The 25,605-nt window shown below is 39.6% G+C and overlaps 1 protein-coding gene across 2 annotated transcripts in view; it reads right to left on the reverse strand.

Moving 5' to 3' along the window:
* The window catches only part of LOC116510748 (NACHT, LRR and PYD domains-containing protein 12-like), a 56,054-nt gene extending 31,664 nt beyond the window's left edge, over window positions 1–24,390 (reverse strand). Inside the window, exons 1-7 of one of the 2 annotated variants that reach the window (XM_032220400.1) lie at window positions 24,160–24,390; window positions 17,847–17,986; window positions 15,677–15,968; window positions 12,057–12,089; window positions 7,304–8,990; window positions 5,334–5,411; window positions 7–177 (exon numbers count right to left, since the gene is read on the reverse strand). In XM_032220400.1, the coding sequence (XP_032076291.1) occupies window positions 7–177; window positions 5,334–5,411; window positions 7,304–8,990; window positions 12,057–12,089; window positions 15,677–15,947 (2,240 nt within the window). In that variant the 5' untranslated portion in view covers window positions 15,948–15,968; window positions 17,847–17,986; window positions 24,160–24,390. The remainder of the gene's footprint in view (window positions 1–6; window positions 178–5,333; window positions 5,412–7,303; window positions 8,991–12,056; window positions 12,090–15,676; window positions 15,969–17,846; window positions 17,987–24,159) is intronic. The other variant, XM_032220406.1, reaches the window with a different exon arrangement.
* Window positions 24,391–25,605: the final 1,215 nt, after the last annotated feature.

Consider the following 25,605-nt stretch of genomic DNA (forward strand, 5'->3'; position numbering starts at 1 on the left):
ACTCACACTAGTGTTTCTACTTTACAGTCTGCGTGTTGGAGCCCCTCACACAGCAATTCCGCTGCTCTGTCATCTGTATCGTCAAGGGACAACTGTAACACTTTCAATCTCTGGTTGTTTTTAAAGACTTCAACAAGATGCCTGCTGTAAGACTCTGTGAAGGACCACCCTACCAAGCTGAAAGAACAGCAATCACTCAGGAAAAATAGAATGATACCGTCTAGTTAGTAATATCAGTACAACGGAATTCAAATTATATCTTCTAGTAGTAGCATCACATATAAAAATAGATGATACAGGAGTCAACAGGAAGTTCTCCAGTTGGACAGACGTGGGGAATGTGAACTCTGAAGAGCCTCACATGAACCCTGTCTGACAAACTTACTCAGGTGATCCTTTCTTTGGATCAGAGCCCTCCTGGAGGGGGGACAAAGAAGGGCAGCGTCTCACCAGACCCAGAGGGAGGAAACAGGTCCCTCACAGGTCGGAGATTTGCCTTATGAATCGGAGTGGGGGCAGCAGCCTGCAATATGGCTGACAAGATGCTGACTTCTCATCTAAGCAAATGGGTAAGAAAATTTATCTAACCCACAGTCATAAATCAAACCTAGTAAAGGCAAAAAAATCCTGAGAGCATAAATAATATTGATGGTCAGACCGGGATTTTCTCCAAAAGAAAGAAAGGAAGAAAAGGAAAATGGTTGAAATACCCCCCCCCCCAAGCTATTTTGCTTAAAACAAATTTGGACAGAAAAGGAGAAAGCAGAGAAGTGACAAACCCCTTCAAATATAAACTCTAAATTTGGTTTCGGATACGAAATAGATATCAAACATTCCGAAGGCTTACTTTGTTTTTTAGCAACTCCAAAAAAATTAAGGGAAAAAAAACACTTCTTCGCACTGATAACTGATAACCTAGTTCTGAGCAGCTGTGGCTGACTGGAGGTGGAAGGTGACAGGGGAAAGAATTATTATAAAGTCAAGAACTGGGAAATGCGAAGGCCCTTTCGTCCTTTTTTTTCTCTGCAAAAGAATAAGATGGCACCAGCTTCTCTTCTGGTCTCACAGTAGTTGAAATTTAAGGTGGATCAGACCCCTCAAAATAAGATTTGTATAACTAACTGCAATTTTGGAACTGGACATTAAGGAAGAACAAGAGACCAAGTTGGCTCCCATTGCTCTTCCCCACAGCAACTGAAGTAGATAAATTTAAGGTGGACAACAACTCTGAAATAAGAACTGTATAACTAACTGTAACTTTGGAACTGGACATCATGGAAAGCTGGAAATTTGAAGAACTAACTACGTGAAATTATAAAAATATGCATAAATCATTAAAATCAAGCCTAAATAGTATTCTGAACTGAGAGAAGCAGATATCTAAAGAAGAATTTAAAGAAGAAAGGGGACAAGGCAACGAAGGGGTAGAAATGGAGGGAAATAAAAAGTAGACAAAATGCTCCATTAGTCTTGGCAGTGATATATGGAAAACTGTAAAAAGAGCAGGTGTCCCAACAAAAGGGAATAAAAAGCAGACAAAAGAGGCTGAGGCTGTTAATGGCATAAGAAAAATTGAAGTAGGAGGTTTTGCCCCAACAAAGAGAAATATAAAATATTCTTTTGATGGTGAACTGGGGAAAATTGAAGAGAGTGAATGTGTCAAAACAAAGAAAAGGGAGAAGATAGGAACAGAGAAGTGGGACAAAAGACTTACTAGGAAAAAATCAGACAACTAGAAACTTTCATATGGGAAAATATAAAGCTAAGGGTTTTATTCCTAAATATGATAATAAAATGGAGTTACTAATTGGTTGAATATAATAATGGAAAGATAACTAAACAAAAGTTTAAATATATGGCATATGGATAAATATGATACTGATATGGGGAGGTTGTAAAGCAGAGGTTTGTGATTCACTTTTATACATGATAATTAAACTAAGTTGTGAATTGACTGAATATGATAAAGAGGGACAACTAAGCATGGATTAAAATATATGAAATGGACATATATAAAATTTTTAAGATGAAGAATAAAGTGAGATGTTTACCACTGTTATTCTATATACTAGACCAGCGATGGTGAACCTTTTATGGCTCGTGTGCCATAAGTGGGGGGAGCATAGGGGGGTTGTGTGGGCATGCCACACCCATAATGCCATGTGCGACTCCCCCAGTGTGCATATGTGCACTACAGGTGCTCCCCCCCATTTTTTGCATGCTTTATAGGAGCCTGGGGAGGGTGAAAACAGCCTCCCCCCCCCCGAGGACCTCCGGAGGCTTCGGGGACTTTCAGGCGGCTTCCCTGAAGTCTTCGGTGCGTTCAAAACGACCCTGCGAGCAAACCAGAAGTCAGTTCCTGAACTTCTGGTTTGCCAATAGGGCCATTTTATTGCACTCCGGAGGCTTCAGGGACACTCATGAAGCCTCTGGAGGGCCTCCGGGGGAGGGAAGGCTCTTTTTGCCCTCTCCAGGCTCCTATAAAGCCTCTGGAGCCCTGGGAGTGCAAAAAATGGCTTTAAAAAAGGGTGAACTCAGCTGGCCAGCGCGTGCATGCGCGCTGGCCAGGTGATAGGGCAACCCCTCGCGTGTCCTGACAAATGGCTCCATGAGCTACCTGTGGCACACGTGCCATAAGTTCGCCATCCTGGTAGTAGAATAAGGGAATTGTAATGAACATTGAACAGCGAGGATTGCCATTTATAGACAATTAAGGCTAATCTAATTTAAGATATGGAAAATGGAGAGGGAACATGGAATACACCTACAATGGAAAACTATTGAGATTTAAAGACAGAATCACTAACTGGAGATGTATAATTATATAAAGATAATGATGAGAATAGCTTGGAATTGTAACTAGGTCTACATCTTGGCCAAAATTAGGCTGGGGGGGGGGAGGGTTTTAAAAGTACAATGACTATATAGGTATACTTTTTTATTCTATTTTTTTAAAAAGGAGAATACATGTTAAAATTAAATATGTATATTGAAAAGGAATTATAAATACCATCAACATAAAATGGAGCTTGCTCAGAGGCTGAAATATACCAAATAAATGAGATGAAGAGTGGGAAATAGAGGAGAGAGAGGAAAGAAGAGAGAGATAGGAGAGAGGGCAAGAGGGGAAAGAGGAGGAGAGAAATGAGGAGTGGAAAGGGGAGAGAGAAGGAGAGAGGAAGGGGAAGTAGAAAAGGATGACAGAGGGAACAAAGGAGGTAGGGAGGGGGAGGAGAAAGAGAGAAGAAAGTGATGGCTAAGATACAAATATGGTGTATGGAGAACAGAAGAGTCAATAATTGTTTTGGGGAGTTAATGGTAAGATGAATCGATGTAAACATTTAATAATACAATATGATGTTGGCTATGTAATAGTATACATTTGATTATATGTTATGAAACTGAAAGAAATAAAAAACTTTATTTAAAAAAGTAAGTGGTACAGTTAATAATTAGAAATAATTAAAAGCAATTGTTATGGGCAGTTAAAGTATCATATGGTTAGATATAAACAATATATTTAAATTATCCTATAAATAATATATAGATTATATGTCAAAGGAAGAAATAAGCTCTGAAACACATATGTTGGATTTGGCATCATTTGATGTGTGCAGTTGTAAAATAAAATGTATTTCACATTGAATGGAATTCTAAATATAATTTCCTTTTAAAATATGAAGTTAATCTAGACATATTATATATTCCCACAATTTTGTTAGCCTTTCTTCACAGAGGATCAAATATCTTTTTCCAATAAAGAATATATAAAATCCTTGTAGCTCTTAACATATTCAATGCTGGTATTCAGTATTTTCAGCATATTAAAGAAATGCATGGTTTAATTTTTAATAAAAATCTTAGACTATAATGGAATTAAGATTTTCAAAATTAATTCCAACAGAGGATTTATTAGCTTTGAAACACTGCTACCACATATGGAAGAGGAATTGAATTTTTTCATTACATTTTCAGCATTTCACACAAAAACTTATTTTCAAAATCATGACTAGACTATGGTGAAACATCTTAAACCAAATTGCTTTAAGTATATTGTGTATTTAAGTTCTAGTTCCACTGAAATTCCCACTGCTTTCTCTCTATACATATTCCTTCATTTAATAATAAATTTTTGACATATTTTGGTTATGAACTGGATGTCAATAATAAATTATAAAGTGACCGTTAAAAGCAGCCACCCCACCAGAAGTGGGTGCCTGCCGGTTCGCACCGGTTCTTGCGATCCGGTTCGTCAGTGAACCCGGAAGTAATTAACTTCCGGGTTCCTAGCTCCTAGCCCGTCGCTGGGTGCCTGCAGGGTTTTTCTTTTTAAAAAACGCCTCTCCGGATGATCTTGAAAACCTGCAAGGTTGCTTTGGAAGGGGACATATGGGCAGCATTTCCCCCTGCCCCACTCCCCGGGAGCCTGCAGTTTTAAAGCAAGCCTTTGCACAGTAAAGAAAATCTCACGAGCGAGAGAAGTTCTTACTTGCTTTTACTGTGAAGTTGCGGAAGCTTCCGAGGCTGCAGGCAACCTGAGATGGGGTGGGGGAATCCCTCGCAGGTTTTCAAGATCGTCTGCAGAGAGGCATTTTTTAAAAAGAAAATCCTGAAAAGGATTTGGAGAGATTTGCAACTGGTCTTTGGTGGGGGGGAATCCCCAAAACCAGGAGCACAGTCCATTCCCCCTCCCAAGAAGACCGTTTTCTTTTTAAAAACCCCTCTGTAGAAGCTTGAATTCCAGAACTCTTCCATGCCCTCCCTCCCCGTTTCATGGCAGCCGAAGCAACAGTGAAGCAGAGGCTGACACTCCTTGTTTAGGTAATTCTGAGGTGGTTGATGGTTCTGTGAGTTCCTGTCCTTTATAATTTTCCACGTTGCCTTGATGGTTTTTATTCCAGTGACTTTGTCTTTCCTGTTCTTAGACTTAGGAAAAAAAAACTGGTTTCATTGGCAGTCTTTTTTTTGGGGGGGGGGGGGATTTTTATTTTTTTGGTGTTTTCCTAGCACTGTCATAGTTTGTGGGTGTGGGTGGGTGTGTAATGTCCCACAGTTATCTATGCATTAATAATGATCTAGTAATATTAATAATATCTAGTAATTAGTAATATCTAGTAATAACATCGTCTTGGCCACTCCCACCAGGTCACATGGGTGGCAAGCCACTCCCATCCGGTCACATGGGCAGCAAGCCACTCCCACAAAGGAGGCCACGCCCACAGAGTAGGTTCGAACAATTTTTGAAACCCACCCCTGCACCCCACCCATACAACAAAATGGCGGATAATGACTCCCAAACAGAATAAAGGAGGTTGAACATGAAGGTTTCTTACCTTAACTCTCTTAAGTTTCTCAGTTCTGTCAGTGCTTTAAAGAGGCCTTCCACATATCTTTCATCCAAACTCCCTTCCCTAAAGGAGAAAAGACGTTTTTGCTCTCAGACTTCCACTTGAGTGTTTCCAGTTCCTCTACTTTGCAAATATTTGAAAAGTAACCACAATTAAATGCAACCCCCACATATGCTGTTCCAATGTGGCCATTAAATAAAGGAAAAGGTACACCAGGGGGCTTGGTGGGAGGCTCTGGGAGGTCTAGTGCAGGTTCTACTATGGGCCTCCTAAGGCCTCCCCTCCCCTGAGGCATGCTATGTTCACATGGGAGAAGCAGAAGCTGCACTGTACCTAAGCTGTCTGGTCTGGTTCCAGAAGCAACTGCCAATTTTCAGACCAGCTGCAATGAATTGTGGCTGCTGCAAAATGGCGTTCATTTCTGAGTTCTTAGGCCATGCCTCCTCACATTCTTCTCCAATGCGAGATGTATTCGGAGTGCTGCAAAGAGCTGCAGAGCTCTCTGGAGATTGCATTAGAGAAGAGCAAACTGCTCAGTTGCTAACCTGCATAGCCCACTTTCAGAAGTGAGCACCATTTTGGATTTGACAGAATTTAGTTGGCTGTCCTGAAAATGACAACTGCATCTGAGATCCTGCCACAAGTCCCAGAACAAGGCAAGGTTCCCTCCTCCTCTAACCCAATCTGTGAAACTCCAGAAAGGCAAGTGTGCAATGGATGACATAGAGTGACGAGTAGGTTGTGGGATCCAGTGGATGGAAATATATTCTATATGACTTTGTTTTAAGAGAGGAGTTTAAGAAGTTTCCAATTATTACAGAAGCACCTACTTATAGTATCTGCCATTTAAGCTGGAAAATTTCATATGCAATGGAATTTTCAAATGCAGCACCACGGAACATTTGAGGGTATTAAATGTAGCTCTTTTTTGTTTAGAGAGAAACACGCTAAACTTTGCTATAGCCAAGTGAGCTTCCAGTCAGCTTTAAAGACTGCCAATGTTGGGCTATTTATTAAAAAAAAATCACGATTTTAAAAAACTATTTATTTAAAATGGTTACAGCTTCTAGATCTCAAAAGCTATCGGCCCTCTGATCTTGAGCTGAGCTGAGTATTTCCTGATGGTATAATTATCAGGCTCTTTAAGTGCAAGGTGAATTGATTGGTTTTGGCTTCAATAATACACAACTGCTCATTTTTAGTTAAACATCCTCCCAATCCACCCAGCCCAAGCCATTTCTTGTTTTTACTGCGAAGGATTGAGAGGCTTCTTTAATTTAGCTGCCCAAAGACACTTATGCATACTCCTAGATGGCATTTTTCTGCTCTATTATTATATGTGAGACAATAGGTTAGAGCAGTGATGCTAACCTTTTTCTCATCACGTGACAAAAGCAGAGGGAATGCAGGGGGTTGTGCGCGGGGTGTCCACACCCATAATTCTATGCACGTGCATGCACGACTCCCCATGTGCGTGCATGCACAACCCCTGCACGCATGCATGATCCCCACCCTCCCCACCGCTTTTGGCCTCCAGAGGCTTTCTAGGAGTCTAGGGAGAACAAGAACTGCCTCCCTGCCCCCCCCCCCCCCAAAGGCCCTCCGGAGGCTTCAGGGGGCTTTCTTGAAGGCTCTGGAGGGTGAAAAACGGCCCCAATGCACAAACCAGAAGTCCATTCCTGAACTTCCAGTTTGCCCATAGGGCCATTTTTCACCCTCCAGAGCATTCAGGGAAGCCTCCAGAGGGTGGAAAATGGCCAAAAATGAAGGCTGAAGGCAGCTGGCCACCAGGTGCATGCGCGCTGGATGAGGCAATGCCTCACATGCCCTAACAAAAGGCTCTTTGTGTCATCGGTGGCATGCGTGCCTTAGGTTTGCCATCATGGGGTTAGAGAATAGTGGTGGTATGAGAATAAACTGGATGAAATCTTCAAAAGATTTTCTAAAATACTTACTCATTTTCTGGAAGAAAATATTTGGTCTCTGTAGGATACAGAAATTCAAGGACTTTAACATGGAGATGCTCCAAATTCTGGCAATGTTGTATACAATAGCTCAGGATCATCAAGTCCATATCTGAGTTGCACTGATAAATTATTTCAGTGATATCATGTACTGCATATTTTACAAAATTTTCATCTTGTGTCTCATATAAATAACCAAACATTTCTTTTTGCAATTGGAAATTACGCCTATTTTTTTTAAAATTATTTTTCACACAGTCTAACAAGAATTCTTTATTCTTAGGAGAAATTTGCCATCCAAATTTTTGTTTTAATCTTGTCATTCTTTTATCTTCATTTAAAAACCCGAAGAGGAAGTGCAATCCAACTGCAAAATTAGGCTTAAAAGATTTATGTCTTTCTAACAGTGTCTGCAAATTTTTATTCCAATTTTGAGAATGCTGCTCATCTCCTTCTTCTAGAACATAAAACATAGCAGCAAAAAACTCTTGAAAACTTAAATGAATAAAGCTATAGATTTGGATACAATCAATGTCCCTCTTGAAGAGGTTCTGATTCAGAAAGAGGGTGAGGGGGACTCCCTGATCCAAAATGTGCTCCTTGACATCTTCTTCCAAAAACAATGTTTTCTGATTCCAGATGCCTTCTGCAGCCAAAGAACATAAGCCTTTCACATAGGATTTGACATCCTGTTTGGATTCTTTATGGTGAAACTGTAACAAACTGGAGAAATACCGTATATAGATTGCAGTGAGGGTGCATGGTGTCTTCTGAAGATCCTTGCCTCTCTCCATCTCCTGCTCCATCACTGTGCAGATGATCCAGCTCACAAGGGGAATGACACACATGGTGAAAAGAGTATCATTTTGTTCCACAAGTCTGAAAGCTTGAATTGCTTGGTCTTTATTTTTAAAAAAATTGTAGAAATATTCTTCTCTCTCTTTTGTGGAAAACCCCAATATCTCACAATGCCGTGGATATTCTAAATATCGATGGAGTTTCTCCAAAGCAGTAGGTCTTGTTGTGATTATAAGAGAGGATTTAGGAAGAAGCTTTTTTTGAAATAAACTGCTCAAAAGAATTCTCACTGGCTCCTTCTTCCAGGTTTTAGTACAAAAGTAGCTTTCAGGATGATCAAAGGAATACCCGAATTCATCAAACCCATCAATTATGAATAGAATCTTCTCTTCATTCTTGCGTATGTTTTGAATGAAATTTTTTACTGCATAACACTTTGGCCATTGTTTTGAAATTATCTCTTCAATGCTACTTTTCTCTGTCTCTGCATGGAGATTCATCTCTCTACAGCTAATATAGAAAACATAATAAAATCTATCCTGGTAAAGTTGTTGAGAAGCCCAATCAAACATGATTTTTTTGGCCATCATAGTTTTTCCAATTCCTGCAGCTCCTTGCAACACAACAACTTGTGGAATTGATCCATGTTTATCAGGGTTAAATAATGTTTCAATGCTGGTTGAAGATTTAGCTCTTTTGCTGATGATTTCAAGATGTTTCCTTCCCATCGCCAGGATTTCATCTTCCTTCTCATCTTCAGACCGATGATAATCTAGGATAATTAGCTTTGAGTATCTCTGATTTAGGAGCACATATTCGCCAGGAACAACATTAGGATCTTTCATTTTTTCAATTCTTCTTTTAATGTCATTTCTGTAATCTAAAGGAAAAATGAATCAAATTAGAAGTGTGAAAAACAAGGCCTGGACAAGACATTCAATTGTTTTGTCTCTGTATCTTCTCCTCGAAGCCACCCCCATTCACCCTCTGGATTTTAGGGTGTTGAGGGAAGCTATATGTAGGTATTTTGCAATTGGTATGTCAGTATTGATGTCAATGTCAATAGAAGAAGTTCTCCAGAAAATGGCATTCTGAATGGCAGAGTCTTTTGTTTCCTCTGTCAGTAGACAGCTGATTTTTGCAGCAAAGCTGGCTTTCAGTCTAGGGTGAGCATAAGAGGGAAAGCAGGGATAGGAGATCTTGTTGGACTACATGCTTATTTTTTCACTTTTATAATGTGTTTTCTTTTTCTTTTTTATTATTTTTCGTGAATAAGTTAATTGCCTGGTTGAGCATTGCCAAACTTGATACCTCTAGATTGCAATTGATCATTTTTATTGTTTATTCAAAGACATGAGGAGACTTAATTTATTGCAAGGAAAATTGGTGGCAATGTTGGTCCTTTCTTTTGCATGCAAGTGACTTTACTTGCTTTGACTATTTACCAAAAGGCTTCTATATAATATACCAACTTTAAAGATTCTCAATTGTATTCATGATATTTCTTCCTTTGTTCTCTAAATCAAGAAGAGGAAAATCCTCCACTTTTTTTCTGTGGGAACTGTTAACTCAACTTGCTCTGTGTTGTAAATATAACACTGCTTCTAACCTTCTAACCTTCAATTTGCTGAAGAGATCAAGTAATCTATGTATTTAATTGGTTACTAATAATGCTTTTAAAGAAAAAAACAACTTAGAGGAATTTAAGATTTAATCTGCTGTAGACAATTCTGAGCAAAAATTTCTCTAATTTTTTATTTTTATTAATAATATTTTTATTTTAAAAATAAAAAAGAGCTTTGATGAAGTTGAAGTAGTGGTGGCAAAAAACTTAAATGGAAAAATAGACCATGCAATTGGTTAAATCAACTAAAAGAAGATTTCATGAATATTCATATAAGAGAAGAAATTTAGATATGCAGATGGAACTAATAAACAATTTATTATTAATGGATCTGAGATCTTACTTAAGAGTTAGAGGCCTACCAGAAAACTGGACATGCCAACTGGAGTTGGCAAAATTACTGAAATTAACTGTATGGTTTAGAGACAAAGTTTTGGACCTGTTTATAAGAATATGGGAATTGTCTATAGAGTTTCTTGGCATTTAATATAATAACAGACCATTAACAGAGAACCCCCAGCTGCCAGGAGCCCTCTACAAGCCTCCCAAAGCTCTGCATGCCCCCCCCCCTTTTTTTTGCAAAAAATGAGGCGTGCAGAGGGTTTGGGAGGCTTGTAAAATGCTCCTGAATAATTATATCATTATGCATATATTCTGATAATTCCACATTGGAGCAACTTGATTTGGTATAAATTTTCCTTCCTATGGTATTTTGGAATATTCATAAGTGACATTCTTGGTAGCACTGTTTTCAAAACATATTAGCCATAACTCCTCTTACTATTATATCAAGCTGAATATCATGGTATATTATTTCAGAAAAAATGCATTTTTATCCCTTTTCTTATTTAAATTGATGCAATGAAATAATCCAAACTTTAAAATTATTTTTTTAAAAACTGTGGAATCAGGAAGAGTTTTTACTTTAAACAAGCTAGGGAACGATAAAGATGGAATTTTACTATTCCCTTTCTTCAAAAATAAATTCAGCATCTCACATGCAGCAATTATAGCTATAGTTAGTCCTCATTTATCAACTGCCATTGGGAGCAGTAACTCAGTTGCTAAGTGTTGTAGTCCTAAGGTAAAAATCATGTGACTACTCCTGACTTACTACTGCAGTTTTCACTGTAGTCATTAGTAAATCACCACAGGGGTTTAAGCAAAATATCATGTGACTATGATTTGCATTTTTCTCCCAGCTTCCCCCTTGACTTTGTTTGTTGGTAGCCAGCTACGAAGGTCGCAAATGGCGAGCATGAAATCATGGGATACTGTGACTGTCAGAAATGCACATCAAATGCCACATAAATTTGGATAATTAAGTTGGATGAAGCAGCATTTCAGCTTGAGGGACAAATAAATGATTAGAAGTGATAATCAAATGTTATATACCTTAAAATACCACATTACTCTTTATTAGTAATGGTTTTTTTTATAAATCTCTTTGATATGCACATTTAAAAAGTGAATGGAATAATACATCAGTGGACAGCTAACCTAATCTGACAACAAAAGATTGTCTTAACATCAAATTTATATTAAACTGTCCAATATAGATTATAATTTCTTCAACAAAATAATGCTTTGGATTTGTAGAGCCATGTTATGCTGTTATGTTATATTATCCTATCCTATCTATATACAGAAAAAGAATCAATAACCATTGCCGTTTTGGGGATGGAATGAGAATACATTAGTTGTGTTTGGTTTTTAACTTTTTGTGATGGTTACATTTTTTGAACAATTACATGGAAAATGATGGCTGGACAACAGAAATGGATTCTCAATGCCATTCTTGGCATTAGGAGATTTTTTTGCTGAAGATTGCAAAGAAACATTTATGGCTTCAATTAACCAATGGACAGAAGATTGTTTTGTTACTTATATGTTCTGAACATGTTGTGTATGACGAGAGATTATAATGGATAATTATAAAATAATACTAGAAAATCCATGCTCTGTTGAGTCATTTTTTTAGAAATATTTCCTTATCTAAAGAGAGAAATAGAATGACATAGGAGGGCAAAATAGCAGTGAGAGTGGAAGTGAATTTGAACTTCCTGCTGGCTTCCCCATTGAGTTTCCCTGCAGGAGATTGGCAGGAAACCCTGGAAATCTTTCCCTCCGTCTTTCCTCCCCCCCCCCTTTCCTTATGGTCAGCACTGCAAAAGCACCCTGCAGCTTTCCCAAGGAGGATTTTTGGGGTGATTATTATTCACAGTAGCTTTTGCATAGATGGGGAGGCAAAGAAGAGGACCTGATAATGCTGAATTAGGTTTAAACATAATTCAATGACCCTTTGAATGTTTTCTGCCTTACCTGATATAAGTTGGTGAGCATCAACATCTGCAACTAAAAATGGATTTGAATTAGTAAAATACACTTTATAATAATGGATAAATCATAATGCATTTTTAAAATAGTTAAATACATGATTGTATGACTTCTATGAATGTGTACATTTATTTATATATATATATATATATACATACATACATACATACATACATACATACATACATACATACATATATATATATATATATATATATATATATATATATATATGTTATATTTATGCTGATAAATAAATAAAGGGAGACTAGTATAGATCTATTTCAAGCTATTTAGCTCTCATCAGCTAGCCATACCCAAGTTTGGGAATCGAACCTGTGCTCTATTGCCTCCCAGGCAGGGAGTTAACCATTTGAGCTACAGAGAACGACTCCTTATCAGCCAGCCAAATATATATATATATTTAAAGTCACAACCCCTGGTATGCCCAAATATGGGAGGAAGGTCACACTTCCACTCTCTGTCTTCGGCTCGTCACAAGAGACCATCCAGACAGAAACCCAATATTTTTTACTGTTGCCTTTTTGTTACATTTGTTATATTTATGCTGATAAATAAATAAAGGGAGACTAGTATAGATCTAGTTCAAGCTATTTAGCTCTCATCAGCTAGCCACACCCTTACTGGGAATCGAACCTGTGCTCTATTGCCTCTAAGGCAGATGTGTTAACCATAATGGAGTCGAGCCCTGTAGCTCAATGGTTAACACATCTGCCTTAGAGGCAATAGAGCACAGGTTCGATTCCCAGTAAGGGTGTGGCTAGCTGATGAGAGCTAAATAGCTTGAACTAGATCTATACTAGTCTCCCTTTATTTATTTATCAGCATAAATATAACAAATGTAACAAAAAGGCAACAGTAAAAAATATTGGGTTTCTGTCTGGATGGTCTCTTGTGACGAGCCGAAGACAGAGAGTGGAAGTGTGACCTTCCTCCCATATTTGGGCATACCAGGGGTTGTGACTTTAAATATATACCTTTCACCCTGGCCTCGCTGATAAGGAGTCGAGCCCTGTAGCTCAATGGTTAACACATCTGCCTTAGAGGCAATAGAGCACAGGTTCGATTCCCAGTAAGGGTGTGGCTAGCTGATGAGAGCTAAATAGCTTGAAATAGATCTATACTAGTCTCCCTTTATTTATTTATCAGCATAAATATAACATATACACACACACACACACACACACACACACTAGATTTTTTATCTAATAATTCCTATGCATTTCTACATATTTTCTTATTTCCCCTTTTTCTTTTATAGGCATGATAAAAATGACCAAACATATCTAACTGTGCTCTTGTCCTGTCTTGCAGTTTGGGTTGCAAAACTGGTCTAAGAAGAAGAACTGCCATTAAACCATTCTTCCCACTCCTAAGACACTAAGCCATTCCAAAAGCATATTATAATCAACAGTATCAAAGCTATAAGAGAGCTCAAGTAGAGCTTGGACAAATATCTCCTGGGGCCATCCACAAATTCAATCAATAGTATCTCAGTGCTATATGTCAACCTGAAACACAAGTGGAAAGAATCAAGATAATTATTTCCTCCAGTGCTCTCTCACTTCATTTGATCAAGTATCACTTTCCGTTTGCTGGATTCAGCAAAAGGTCTCCTGGGAGGCCTTTACTAACCAGGAAGGACATGGTTGCAAAAGAAGACACAATTGAATCTTCCCAAGGAGCCCAGCTACTTCCTCAAGTCTAATTGGATGAAAGGACTAGTTGGCTTCTGCAATGTGCAGTGGGTGACTGACAGAGAATTTGGTGAGGGATCCACATGCACCAGAGCTGAAGACTGAGTAAAGCAGAGAAACAGCATATTGTAGAATTTGAAATGAGGTTACCAATAAGGAAACATCAGAACGTTGTTCTTTTTATATAGCAAAGCTTGTCTTGCCAGGAAGGACAAAAATTATTTCGTCTCAACTGCTACCTTTTAAATTAGAGTTGAGATGGTTCTTCACCTTTGACCTCCCCTTCTTCTGGAAAGCACTGAGTGCTCACTAGCTCTGTCATCAGGTTCCCTAATTCCTTTCACAACAGCCCACCCTTCACCTCTATATTTCTATCCCAGTGAGGCCTTTGAGATGTTGGGTGGGTGCTTCCCAATTTTATACCCCTCCACAATTTATTTTTAAAGTACCATATTTTTTGCTCCATTAAGACACACCTAGGTTTAGAGGAGGAAAAGAAGAAAAAAAAATATTCTGCTCCTTTGTGCCCACCACCGGACAGCTGAGCGACGACTGGATCACAGCCTCCCGTAGCCCCGCCAATCAGTGGGTTGGCTGACCAGAAACACCACCATTGCTGCCTCCTTGGGTCTGCTGCTTCCACCAGGAAACGCAGGAGCCTTCGCTGCTGACCGACAGTTGGATCGGCCTCCCAGAATACTGCTGATCAGCAGTTCCAGGTGGTGCTAACGAAATATGTGCACCATAAGATGCACAGACTTTTTTGGGGGGAGGAGGAGTGCATCTTATGGAGGAAAAAATACGGTATGTCTTTACCAAAGCCCACATTTTGGATAACATTTCCAATCAACTTTTTATTATTTTATTTTCTAGCCTAAGTAGTTTAATGAAATTGCAGCCCCCTAGATCTTCAAGGGATAAGTAGCAGTGGTGGGATTAAAAATGCTTTACTACCAGTTCTGTGGGCATGGCTTTGTGGGTGTGGCTTGGCAGGTCTGGACATGGCTTGGTGGGCATGGCTTGGTGGACGTGGCAGGGAAGGTTACTGCAAAATCCCCATTCCCTCCCGATCAGCTGGGACTCGGGAGGCAGAGACTAGATGGGAGCGGAGCCAGTCAGAGGTTGTATTTATCAGTTCTCCGAACTACTCAAAATTTCCACTAGCGATTTTCCAGAACTGGTCAGAACCTGCCTCTGATGAGTGGATTATACCCTCCTTCAAGTAGGCTGCTGTTGTTACAGAGCCCAGTCTGATGCCATCTAACAGGACATCAGGCAAACAAAGCAGTTCTATAGATTGCAAAAAGACACAAATGGGATTTCTTCTTGGGATTAGGACTGGTTCTGGGACACTTCTTGGTTCCCTAATTTGACAACCCCCCTGCAGAAATGTGCTGAGGGTGTTTTAGGTATTTAGGTATCTCAGTTCCTTTCCACTTGGGCAACCTTCAAGAGAATGTTGGTTTTTTTGTTCTCTGGCTCCACTCAACATTTAATGCCCTGCTCTCTTCCCTAATAGCAACAACAGCATCACCTGGCAGATATCATAATACTGTATCATGTCAGGAAGCACATTAGAAAAAAGCATGGACTAAAACTCAGCTTTTAAGGATCTCCTGAAATTTAGATCAATGAACTAATTTGTTTCTCTTCAACTTGGCATCTCATTTATTTGACAGTGATAGATAAATGCCAAATTGAGGGTCAATACATGGGATCCCAGGCTAGAAAGAAAGCCCCATTCTGAAATCTCAGGGAGTCACTGCCAATCCTAGTCAACAACAAATCTGAACAACATTCAGTGGAAAACAAACCACAATCATCATTTATTTCCAGTTGATCTTACATGAAGAGAACTTCTAATCCATGTAAATAGGATTTACTTACCTTTCTGTTCAATTTCTTGAAGATTTTTAGCAATATCATTTAAATTGCTTTTTTGAAGGACATTGATGCACACATCTACAGCATCTTCTTCATAATATTGAATCAGAAAATCTGCAACATCTAATTGATTAGCTTTCTCCAATCGAGCTACAGGAATGTTTTCCTTTCCCTTGTAGTCAATAGATTTTAGCCACCATTTAAACTCTTCAAACTCCTTTTCAAGAAGATTATTCAATGCTATGTAAAGATGATCTCTCACAGTGTTGTTCATTTCAATTATTACGGATTATATCTAAAATTAGAATTAAAGAATTAAACTAACATTTTCGGAAATGAAATTTGATGGGAACAATATTTTCTATTTTCAAATTAAACTAGATAGCTCATTCACAGCCCTTTTTAATCAATAATCATGTTCATTTTTACCCATTTTCAGCAAAAAGTCTGTAAGGTAATTTCCATTTTTTATACAGTGATTGTTTTTCCCTCCCTAATCAAACAATCAATTTAGCCATTTCTGTAAATTCTACCATCTTCACAATCAACTCCTCTTTTGTGTATATTTCTATATTTTCCATATTTTCTTTGCATATAATAGCCTCCCTCAATGACCATATATAAAATCATGAGTATATTTAATTGTCTATCCATAAGTTTTAGTAAGAAAAAATCTGGTTTCATCTGAATAATTTTTAATTCTCTGCATAACCATACATATTGGCATCCAATTTTTTTTTTTTTGTTATTTCACCAGTCTGCCATGCATGGTAAAATGTTCCTTTCTGGTTTACACATTCCCAACAGCACTTAGAAGCAGGGGTGAAATTCAGCAGGTCCTGGAAAACCACTAGCGGAAATTTTGAGTAGTTTGAAGAACCGGCAAATACCATATCTGGCTGGCCCCAGAGTAGGGTGGGAATGGAGATTTTGCAATATCGTTCCCCCAGGATTGGGGAGCGAATGGGGATTTTGCAGTATCCCTCCCCTGCCATACCCACCAAGCCATGCCCACAGAACTGGTAGTAAAAAAAAAAGAATTTCACCACTGCTTAGAAGTAGTTTTATACATTTCAGGTAATGTGTCAGATGCCATATACCAAAGGTATATCATTTATAAAAATTCTCTAAGATGTTCATTTCAGAGCTTTTGACCACATCTCCAATTTGTATGTTATAACCATCATTCTTAGTCCATTTTATTATGTGTTTTCATCTGTTTCCAACATTCAAATCTCAACAGAAGTGTGCACATTTTTGCAGTTAGGTGTTCCCCATAGGGACATAATTCAATTTCAAGCTCAATGTTGTTCTATATGGATAGCCTTTGATCTAGAAGGAGCCCCAGGCTTCATGAAACTTTGGAGATCCTGGAGACTCCTTTGTCACCCTCTCCAGTTTTTCAACTGCAAGCGTTGGGGTTTCTCTTGCTGTCCGAAGACTTCTGCTGAGGTGTTGCTTTGGGGTTGGAGTCTTCTCTTTCCAGAGTCTCTTCCTGGCACAGTTCCTTTCCCGACACCCCAGGCCAGACTCCCATTCAGTTCCCTTTTCAGAAAACAATCTCCCTAATTAAAGAGAGCTGGAGCTGCTTTATTCTTCCTTCTCAGATAGCACCAAAGTCCTTGATCCCGGGAGGGGGGAGAAATGCCTGCTCCCTCCAGGTGGTGAATTCACTCTTCCACTGGGTCTGCATCAGGATGTTTACAATTCTCTTTTCTCTTTTGTGATTGTGATTCAGTCCAACCAAAAACTGTACATAAACCACATTTACCTTTCATATTTTACATATGAAAACAAGAAGAGAAAAGCTATTATTATTTCCAACTAAATAAACTGCATTATTAGTGCTTTAAACCTTTTTTTTTCTTTAACCACCCTCAGCCAGCTATTGGGGCTTAGTTTTTGGTTGATGCTTGCCCTACTAGGTAATAGCTTTACTACAGTAAAGATACAACTGACAATGAGTGATGAGAAATCTCTGCTTGCCAACCTTTCATTGCTTAAATAAAATACAAGGAAATACTTTCCTTTAGGCTGGCTTTTGCTACAGGAACAGTCTGGAGGTCTCTGATCACTAGAAGTTTCTGCATGTGCCCATTCACAAACACCTCCTATAAGCATCTATCCTGAAAAGCTAGTGGCCCATGTTAAACGATGTACTGTTTAGACTTACCACTCTGCAGTGAATAATCCTATGCTGAATTGCATAGCAGATGAAAAGAACTTTCTATTTCACTTTCAAAAGTACAGTTATTCCAACCCACTTCCTCCTTGTATCTCAAGTCCACTTTTCCTTAGTGTTGATGGTCGATCCTAAAAGACAGAAGAAAGCCACCACTTCAATCCTTGACATAAGACTGTAATAGACCCCCCCCATTAAGTCACAACTCAAGACGGTCATAAAGTGGGTTACCATGTGACCAGTCCCAATTTTACAAATGTTTTTGCAGCAGCTGTTAAACAAACATTGTGCTCATTATCCCTATGGGACATTTTTGTTGAAAAGCAGAAGAAAATGCCAGTTTTCAGCAAAAGTATCAGAAATCAGTCATGTAATCATGTGATACCACAAATGGCATAAATGGGGACCTGATGGCAAGTATCCAAAATGCAGTCATGTGATTGGTGGGGCATCTGTCAGAACTTTGGAACTGGGTGATAAGTACAGTTTGGTGGGAGAAGGGTCCGTTGGAAGTTGTAACAGTCATTAAGCAAATGGTCATAATTCGAGGACTTGTATCTTCATTGTCAATCTTGCAGTTATTTGCTTCACCTGTTGCTATTAGTTTGGTTTCCTATATATTTAATCTTAGTCCCATTTGGGGGGGGGGGGCTCCTTAACATTCATTACTTGAGTTTGCAGATACGTTGCATTTTCAGCAATCAGAGGAATGTCCAATATGGATTCTTGCAAACAATCCTTGGTTCAGACAATAGTTCCTAAAAGAACTAGACTTTCCTCTAGAACAGAGGTCTTCAAACTTGGCAATTTTAAGACTTCTGGACTTTACTTCCCAGCATAGCTGGCTGGAGAATTCTGGGAGTTGAGGTCCACAAGTCTTAAAGTTGCCAAGTTTGAGCACCCCTGCTCTAGAATATATTAAATTCCATCTTTACTTATATTCCCACTACATACAATCATGACAAAACCAGCAAGCAGAGGCTCTACAGTTACAATAGTTGTTCATCCGTTTTCCATTGCATAATAAATTCTCCATTTAACTTGTAACAAAGAAAATAATAAAAATTATTGAAATTAAGCTCTCCACAATTAATGTTTCTATTAGGACTATAGCACGAACCAGCTGATCATATTTAGGCAAGACCCAGAACTAGACAGATCTATTGATTTCCATCAGAAATAGACTGAGCCGTATTTCCCATTTGTTTAGTCTGATTTCAAAAATCTGATTTCTCTTCTTTTTTCAGGTGATTACCTCCTGTACCACTACAAAATCTATTCCTTTAGAAGAGGAATCCCCTCCCCCATCCCAATATATTTTAAATTGGTCTGCAAACCTTTTTTTTCTGAGTAAACTAATCTGCAAAGCTTTCTCATGTTATAAATTTTTCCATGTCTGAATGTTAGGAATGCCCCAACTTTCCACCTTTTCTTTCTTTATCTGCCTAGCCTCACAGAACTCACCACTATGATTTTACAGCATTTCTATTTTTACTTATTGTTAAATACATCAGACTCTGTTACAAGAATCAAATCCAGAAAGTACACACAGATAACTGATTCAGCAGGATTCATTAACTTTATATATATATGATTATGTATAATAACACATGAATAAATGTACAATTCCAACAGCAGATTCTTCCAAGTGGTAGAGAAGAGAGATTGGTTTCAGTTTAGAGTTCAGAGCAGACAAGTCCAGGCTACTTCATTCTCTTGCACAGACTCAGAAGTTGCAGGACTAAACCACCCCCTGGCTCTAGTCTGTCTCCAGCAAAAACTGTTTCAGTTTCTAAACAGCCCTCATTGGCTGACTTAGTTGCTTTGCCTATTCATTTGCTGACCTTGTTATCATGTCTTTGCCAGTCATGAATTCTCTGACAAAATAAAATGATTTATACTGAGAACATTTTACTATTGAGATTTTAATCCTCAAGAGTCTCTTGATTGTGCTGGGTGACAGATGAAATATATACTCAGATATATTTGCCTTAGCAGCTCAGTAAAATTGTTGAATTCATAATTTTCCTATAGATGCAGTATGGAGTTGACATTCTGTTATTCGATTATCCTTCAAAAATGATGATTTGATGGGATATTAAAAATTATTAATATCTCTGAACATAGGTGCCCGGGTGCTGGCAGTGCCTGGAAGCTCTAAGGGAGTGATAGTGAAGCTTTTTCTTATGGCGTGCCAAAATTGTGTGTGCCCATGCTATCATGCATGCCATCGCGTGTGCACGCCTGCCCACACCAATCCTCCCTGCCAACCTGCACATGTGTGCGCAATCTCCCAGAGGCTCCAGAGGCTTTCCTGAAGACTGGGAAGGGCAAAAACTGCCTCCCCCGGCCCCCTTCGGAAGCCAGAAATGAATCATTTCCAAACGATTCCGGTTAGTTTGTTAGGACTGTTTTTCACCCTCCCCTTGCTTCAGGAAAGCCCCCATGGGCCAAAGTTCATTCCCTCCCCAGCCTCCGGAGGCCTTCCTGAAGCCTGGGGAGAGCGAAAACGGCCTCCCCCAGTCCTCTGGAAAACCAAAAATGAGCTGGCTGGTGCACACATGCGCATTGGAAGTGACAACTGGTGTGCCAGAAAATATGGCTCCATGTGCAACCTGTGGTTCGCCATCACAGTTCTCCTCGCGACCCATTAGATCGCATAGATTGGGCCTCCTCCGAGTTCCATCTGCCAGTCAGTGTCGACTGGCAACTATGCAGAGGAGAGCCTTTTCAGTAGCAGCTCCGACCCTTTGGAACGATCTCCCCATGGAGATTCGTACCCTCACCACCCTCCAGACCTTCCGCACAGCCCTCAAGACCTGGCTATCTCGTCAGGCCTGGGGTTAAAGATTATAATCCATCCCCGCCCGAATGATGAATGTTGCTTTATTCTTTTAATTATGTATTGTCCTATATGTCATTGTATGTTTCCCCTTCCTACATAAGTTGTAAGCCGCCCTGAGTCCCCTCAGGGAAAAGGGCGGCCTATAAATAAACTTAAATGAAATGAAATGAAATAAGGGCCATGATGGAGAATAAACAGCTGCAATGTTACTTTGGCAATTTAACCATGGTAACATTTACCAGAGTAGATATGGTACTTCGGACTGCTGCTGGAAGAGTGGGTAGTAGCATTGGCCGAGGGGGCAGGGGAAGGGAGCTTTGCATCCATTCCTGGACTGGAAGGCCTTTCTCATAGTCACTCATGCCTCCCATTTGAATTACTGGAAAGTGCTCTACATGGGGTTTCCCTTGAGGACAATCCAGAAGCCGAGGTGGCGCAGTGGTTAAATGCAGCACTGCAGGCTACTGCTAGATCAGCAGTTCAGCGGTTCAAATCTCACCGGCTCAGGGTTGACTCAGCCTTCCATCCTTCCGAGGTGGGTAAAATGAGGACCCAGATTGTTGGGGGCAATATGCTGACTCTCTGTAAACCGCTTAGAGAGGGCTGAAAGCCCTATGAAGCGGTATATAAGTCTACTGCTATTGCTATATTCAGAATGCAGCACCACCTACGTTCATCCCAGTGCTGGGTGCCCTGCTCTTCATCTCAGTAACTTGAGGTGAGATGAGCAGCAAACAAATTTCATAAATAAAAATAAATAAAACACCACTGCCATATGACCTGCACTGGCTTCCAATTGCAATTCAAGGTGCTGGTTATGGACCAAAAACGAACCCTGTAGGGCAGAGGCCCAGGATATTTGCATGACCACCTCTCTTACTGGGTAGCTACTCATCCTACTAGGGTAGATAAGGTAGTGCACTCTGTATCCTCTCCCTTAAATGTTGCCACTTGATGGGACTTCAGAGTTGTGTCTTCTCAATGCCCCCCCTTTAAAATAGCCTTCAAACAGAAAAAAGAAACAGACAAAAATCCTCTGCAGAGCTCCTGCTCCCTCCTTCCATGGGGACACATAAATTGATCTCCACCAGTAAATACTGTTAGCCCTCTCTTTTACTAAAATGCAATAGCCATATTCTCTTCGCTCCTTCGAGCAGATACAGCTAAAATGAAAGGGATTGAAAAAAAAGACAGTATGGAGAGGGGGAAAGAGAAAGGATTGCACTTGTGAAGGAGAGGAATGGAAAAGACAAACTACATAAAGATGAAGCATGGAGAAGGGGGAGAGGGAGAGAAAACAAAGAAGCATGAGAAGCAATAGTTATACATTGAGAAACAAACAAACAAATCTTAAACAGTGTCTCCCCAACTATAGCTAATCTTCAGACCAATCTTCTAAGACATCCATGGCTTATAATAGCAGCCTCTGAGGCTCGGGAACCTCCAGCCCAGTCCCTCCTTTTCCACATCTTCCGCTCCTCTCAGAAATGATAGTGCAGTGCAACATCTCCTACACAGGCATATATCAGGAGAGTGGGAGCCTTATCCTCCTGTATATACAGCTAGTGATGGCCAAGAGCCAATCTGTGGTTCCTTGACCAAGTCCAGTCAATTACAGAAAGTCTAGGAAAATGAAAATTTGACCCTTTTTTTCAGATCAGAAACAAAGGGGCTTCCTGTTGGCAAAGAAAGCAGTTGAGAGGAACTATGAGCAATAATGGCATTGTATGTTTATATCTCAGGATACCGGAAGTTAAAAACAACAATGATTGGTTATAAACATCTTATCATCACTAAAATAGCATGCATACAAGTACAGATAATGCTCAGCTTATGATTGCTACCAACCTGCTTTCCAGCAAAGACCTGTATACTGCATAAATCAAAGAGGGCTGTGAAAATAACTACAGACCTCTCACATCCTGGACATAAATTGTTTCAATTTTTACCTTCAAAATGACGCTTTAAAGCACTGCACACCAGAACAACTAACACAAGGACAATTTTTTCCTGAATGCCATCACTCTGCTAAACAACTAAGTTCCACAACACTGTTAAATTATCTACTAAGACTGTATCATTCTTCTTCTTCTCCTCCTTCCTAGTACCTATCTCTTCCCACTTATGACTATAACCACATTGCTTGTATCTTTAAAACTGATAGTGTTTTGTTTCCTACTATAATCAGATTGCTTATTAGTAACCTATGAACTATCACTAAGTGTTGTATCTTATGATTCTTGATGAATGTATTCTATTTTATTTTTCTTTATGTAAACTGAGAGCATATGCATCAAAGACAAATTCCTTGTGTGTCCAATCACACTTGGCCAATAAAGAATTCTATTCTATTCTAATTGAGCCCAAAAGTTCTGTTGCTAAGCGGGACACTTGTTACATGAGTTGTGCCCCATTTTACAACCTTTCTTGTGGATTACTGCAGATGTTAAGTTAGTAATACAGCTGTAAAGTGAATCTGGCTTCCCCATTGATTTTGCTTGTCAGAAGTTTGCAAAAGGTGGTCACAGAGCACTGGGACATTACAACTATCAAAAATATGAGCATCTGAATTTTGGTTACATGACCCCAGTGATGCAGCAATGGTCATAAATGTGAAAAGTCAAACAACACTTTTTCAGTGCTGTTGTGATTTCAAATGGTCACTAAACAAACTGTTGTAAGTCAAGGACTATCTAGAGGGCTGTTCATTTTGGAAAACCACTTGTACAAGTAGTGCTGCTCAGCTGTTCTTATACCACCTAGGCCCATGCTCGCCCCTCAACCCAGGCTGAAACAAGCTTCTAGGTACTCTTCTAATGGCATCCTGCAGAACTAAATATAATTTCTTGCTCTGGTTTAGATAAGCAATTGGCGGTTTCCTGTTTATGCTTCTGTGCAAAGAGGGTACAGGGAAGGGAGAGCAACGTGGAAAGAAAAAAAAAGAGGCTTCTGTAAAATGGATGCTTTTAAGGATGAAGTTTGGAAAGGTGACGTTTGGAGTCCCAGGCCTTCAATCTCTTCTGCTAAAGCATATGAAACATTAAATGTTATGAGAGACTGAGCTCCATATGGCATTTCAGAACACAGGAGATTTTGACAACATAAAAACAATGTTTGGAAGTTCTCAAACAGGACAGAGAAGGCGCCCTTGAAGTTATTTCATTCTGATATCAAGTAAACGCCCTGTATGAGAAACCAGAGATCGCCAAGATAAATTTCCGAAAAACCTTCGTATGCTTATAGGCTTATCAGAAACCCTCCATCGCCAGATCCATTTCAAGTTCAGCTGAAGGGCCTCTTTCCTTCGCGGAGGCGTTTCCTCCCCGCAGGAGTCGCGCTGCAAAGTCTTTCCCAAAGGCTGCACGCTTTTGCTCCTCCGGAGAAGAGTTTATCACACAAACAACACGTATCACAAAATCCAGTCTTCCCATATTTAAGCACTTGGGGTGTCGGGCTTACCTTTCCATGGTGAAAAACAGGAGTCTCAAAGCTAAATTGGTCCAGACATTGTAAACAGACCGATAAGAAAGCGATCTTTCGTGGAGGTCCTGTTAAAAGCACTTTCGTTTTCAAAAGTGCCCCTCCTTTCATCCCCGCAATATTTTGTGTGCGTCACGTTTTCTCTGCCGGGTCCTGAGGCAAATGTTTCAAGAGAGGAAACGTTTCACAGCAGTTGTACTTAATTGGCCATAACAGGGCTGTGCAAGCCTTGAAAATGCCTTTCCTCCACAAAGATTTAAGTGAAGATATACAGCCACTGCTTCGCTTAATGTTCTTTCCCGTTGTTTGTCTGCAGAATTGTAGTGCCAGGAAAGGGTTTTTGAGCATGTGTAGATTCTTTTTCTTCCATTTGCAAGAGCTGAAGGAGGACAAAGACATGGAGCAGGGTGCAGGGAAGACAAAACTCTTCTGAGATGAATTTAAGCCTAGAAAATGGTCTCCTCCCTTCTCCCTCTGTGCTGGAAAAGTATTTGTCTAACTTTTCATGTTCCTGTCAATTCCCTTCTGAAGGACCTTCTGTTTGTGAGTGTGTGACACCATTGCTATCAATCTTGCTACTTGAACTTTGGAAAGTAGCACTGGCATTGCTTGTAATTAGACTCTTGATGGACATTAACTTGTGAAGTTGGTGAGATCTCCTTCAGTAGGTTTGAGTTGGTCCTTTTGCCAGCTTTCTGCTAATGGGTATCAATTATCCCATTGAAGTCTTGATATAAGCAGCTGTTGATTTTCTGGCTGACCATAATTTTTTTACAGGTCTTATTCTGGAGGTGGCGTTTTTCAACTTCTGGGCTTTCTGTTTACTTCATGTACTGATTGCTGACAGCACTTAGAAATTTCTTCTTCCCACTTCATCCTGAGAGGAACAACTAGGATGAAACAGTAGGAAGCTCTCAGAGTCAAGTCCTGCAAGTTGGTCGTTTGCAATGAGTGCACTGCCATTAAGTGAGAAGAGGTTTTGTATGGCTGTTACGTTTTGCTGTGGATTTAATATATCAATAGAAGCCAGATCACCATAGTGTTGGAATAGAGATTGCTTAGTACAAGTGCATGCAAAATATATTAACACTTAAATCATGTTTTAGCCTCCAGTCTCCTAATCTTCTTGGCTGTTCTTTGCACTATTTCTAGAGTCTCAACATCTTTTTATAGTGGTGACCAAAACTGGATGCAGTATTCTAGGTGTGGTCCAGTGGTGGGTTTCAAAAATTGTTGGAACCTACTCTGTGGGTGTGGTCTCCTTTGTGGGAGTGGCTTGCCGCCCATGTGACCAGATTTGAAATTATGAATTAGTACTTAGATTGGCCCAAGTAGCTATTCAGAAACTCAGGCATTGAAGCATGCAAGTCTTAAAGCTGTCAAGTTACAAGATCCTTGCCAGTGGTGGGTTTCAAAAATTTTTGG

This window comes from Thamnophis elegans, chromosome 1 (genome assembly GCF_009769535.1).
Source record: "Thamnophis elegans isolate rThaEle1 chromosome 1, rThaEle1.pri, whole genome shotgun sequence".
NCBI classification, from domain to species: domain Eukaryota; kingdom Metazoa; phylum Chordata; class Lepidosauria; order Squamata; family Colubridae; genus Thamnophis; species Thamnophis elegans.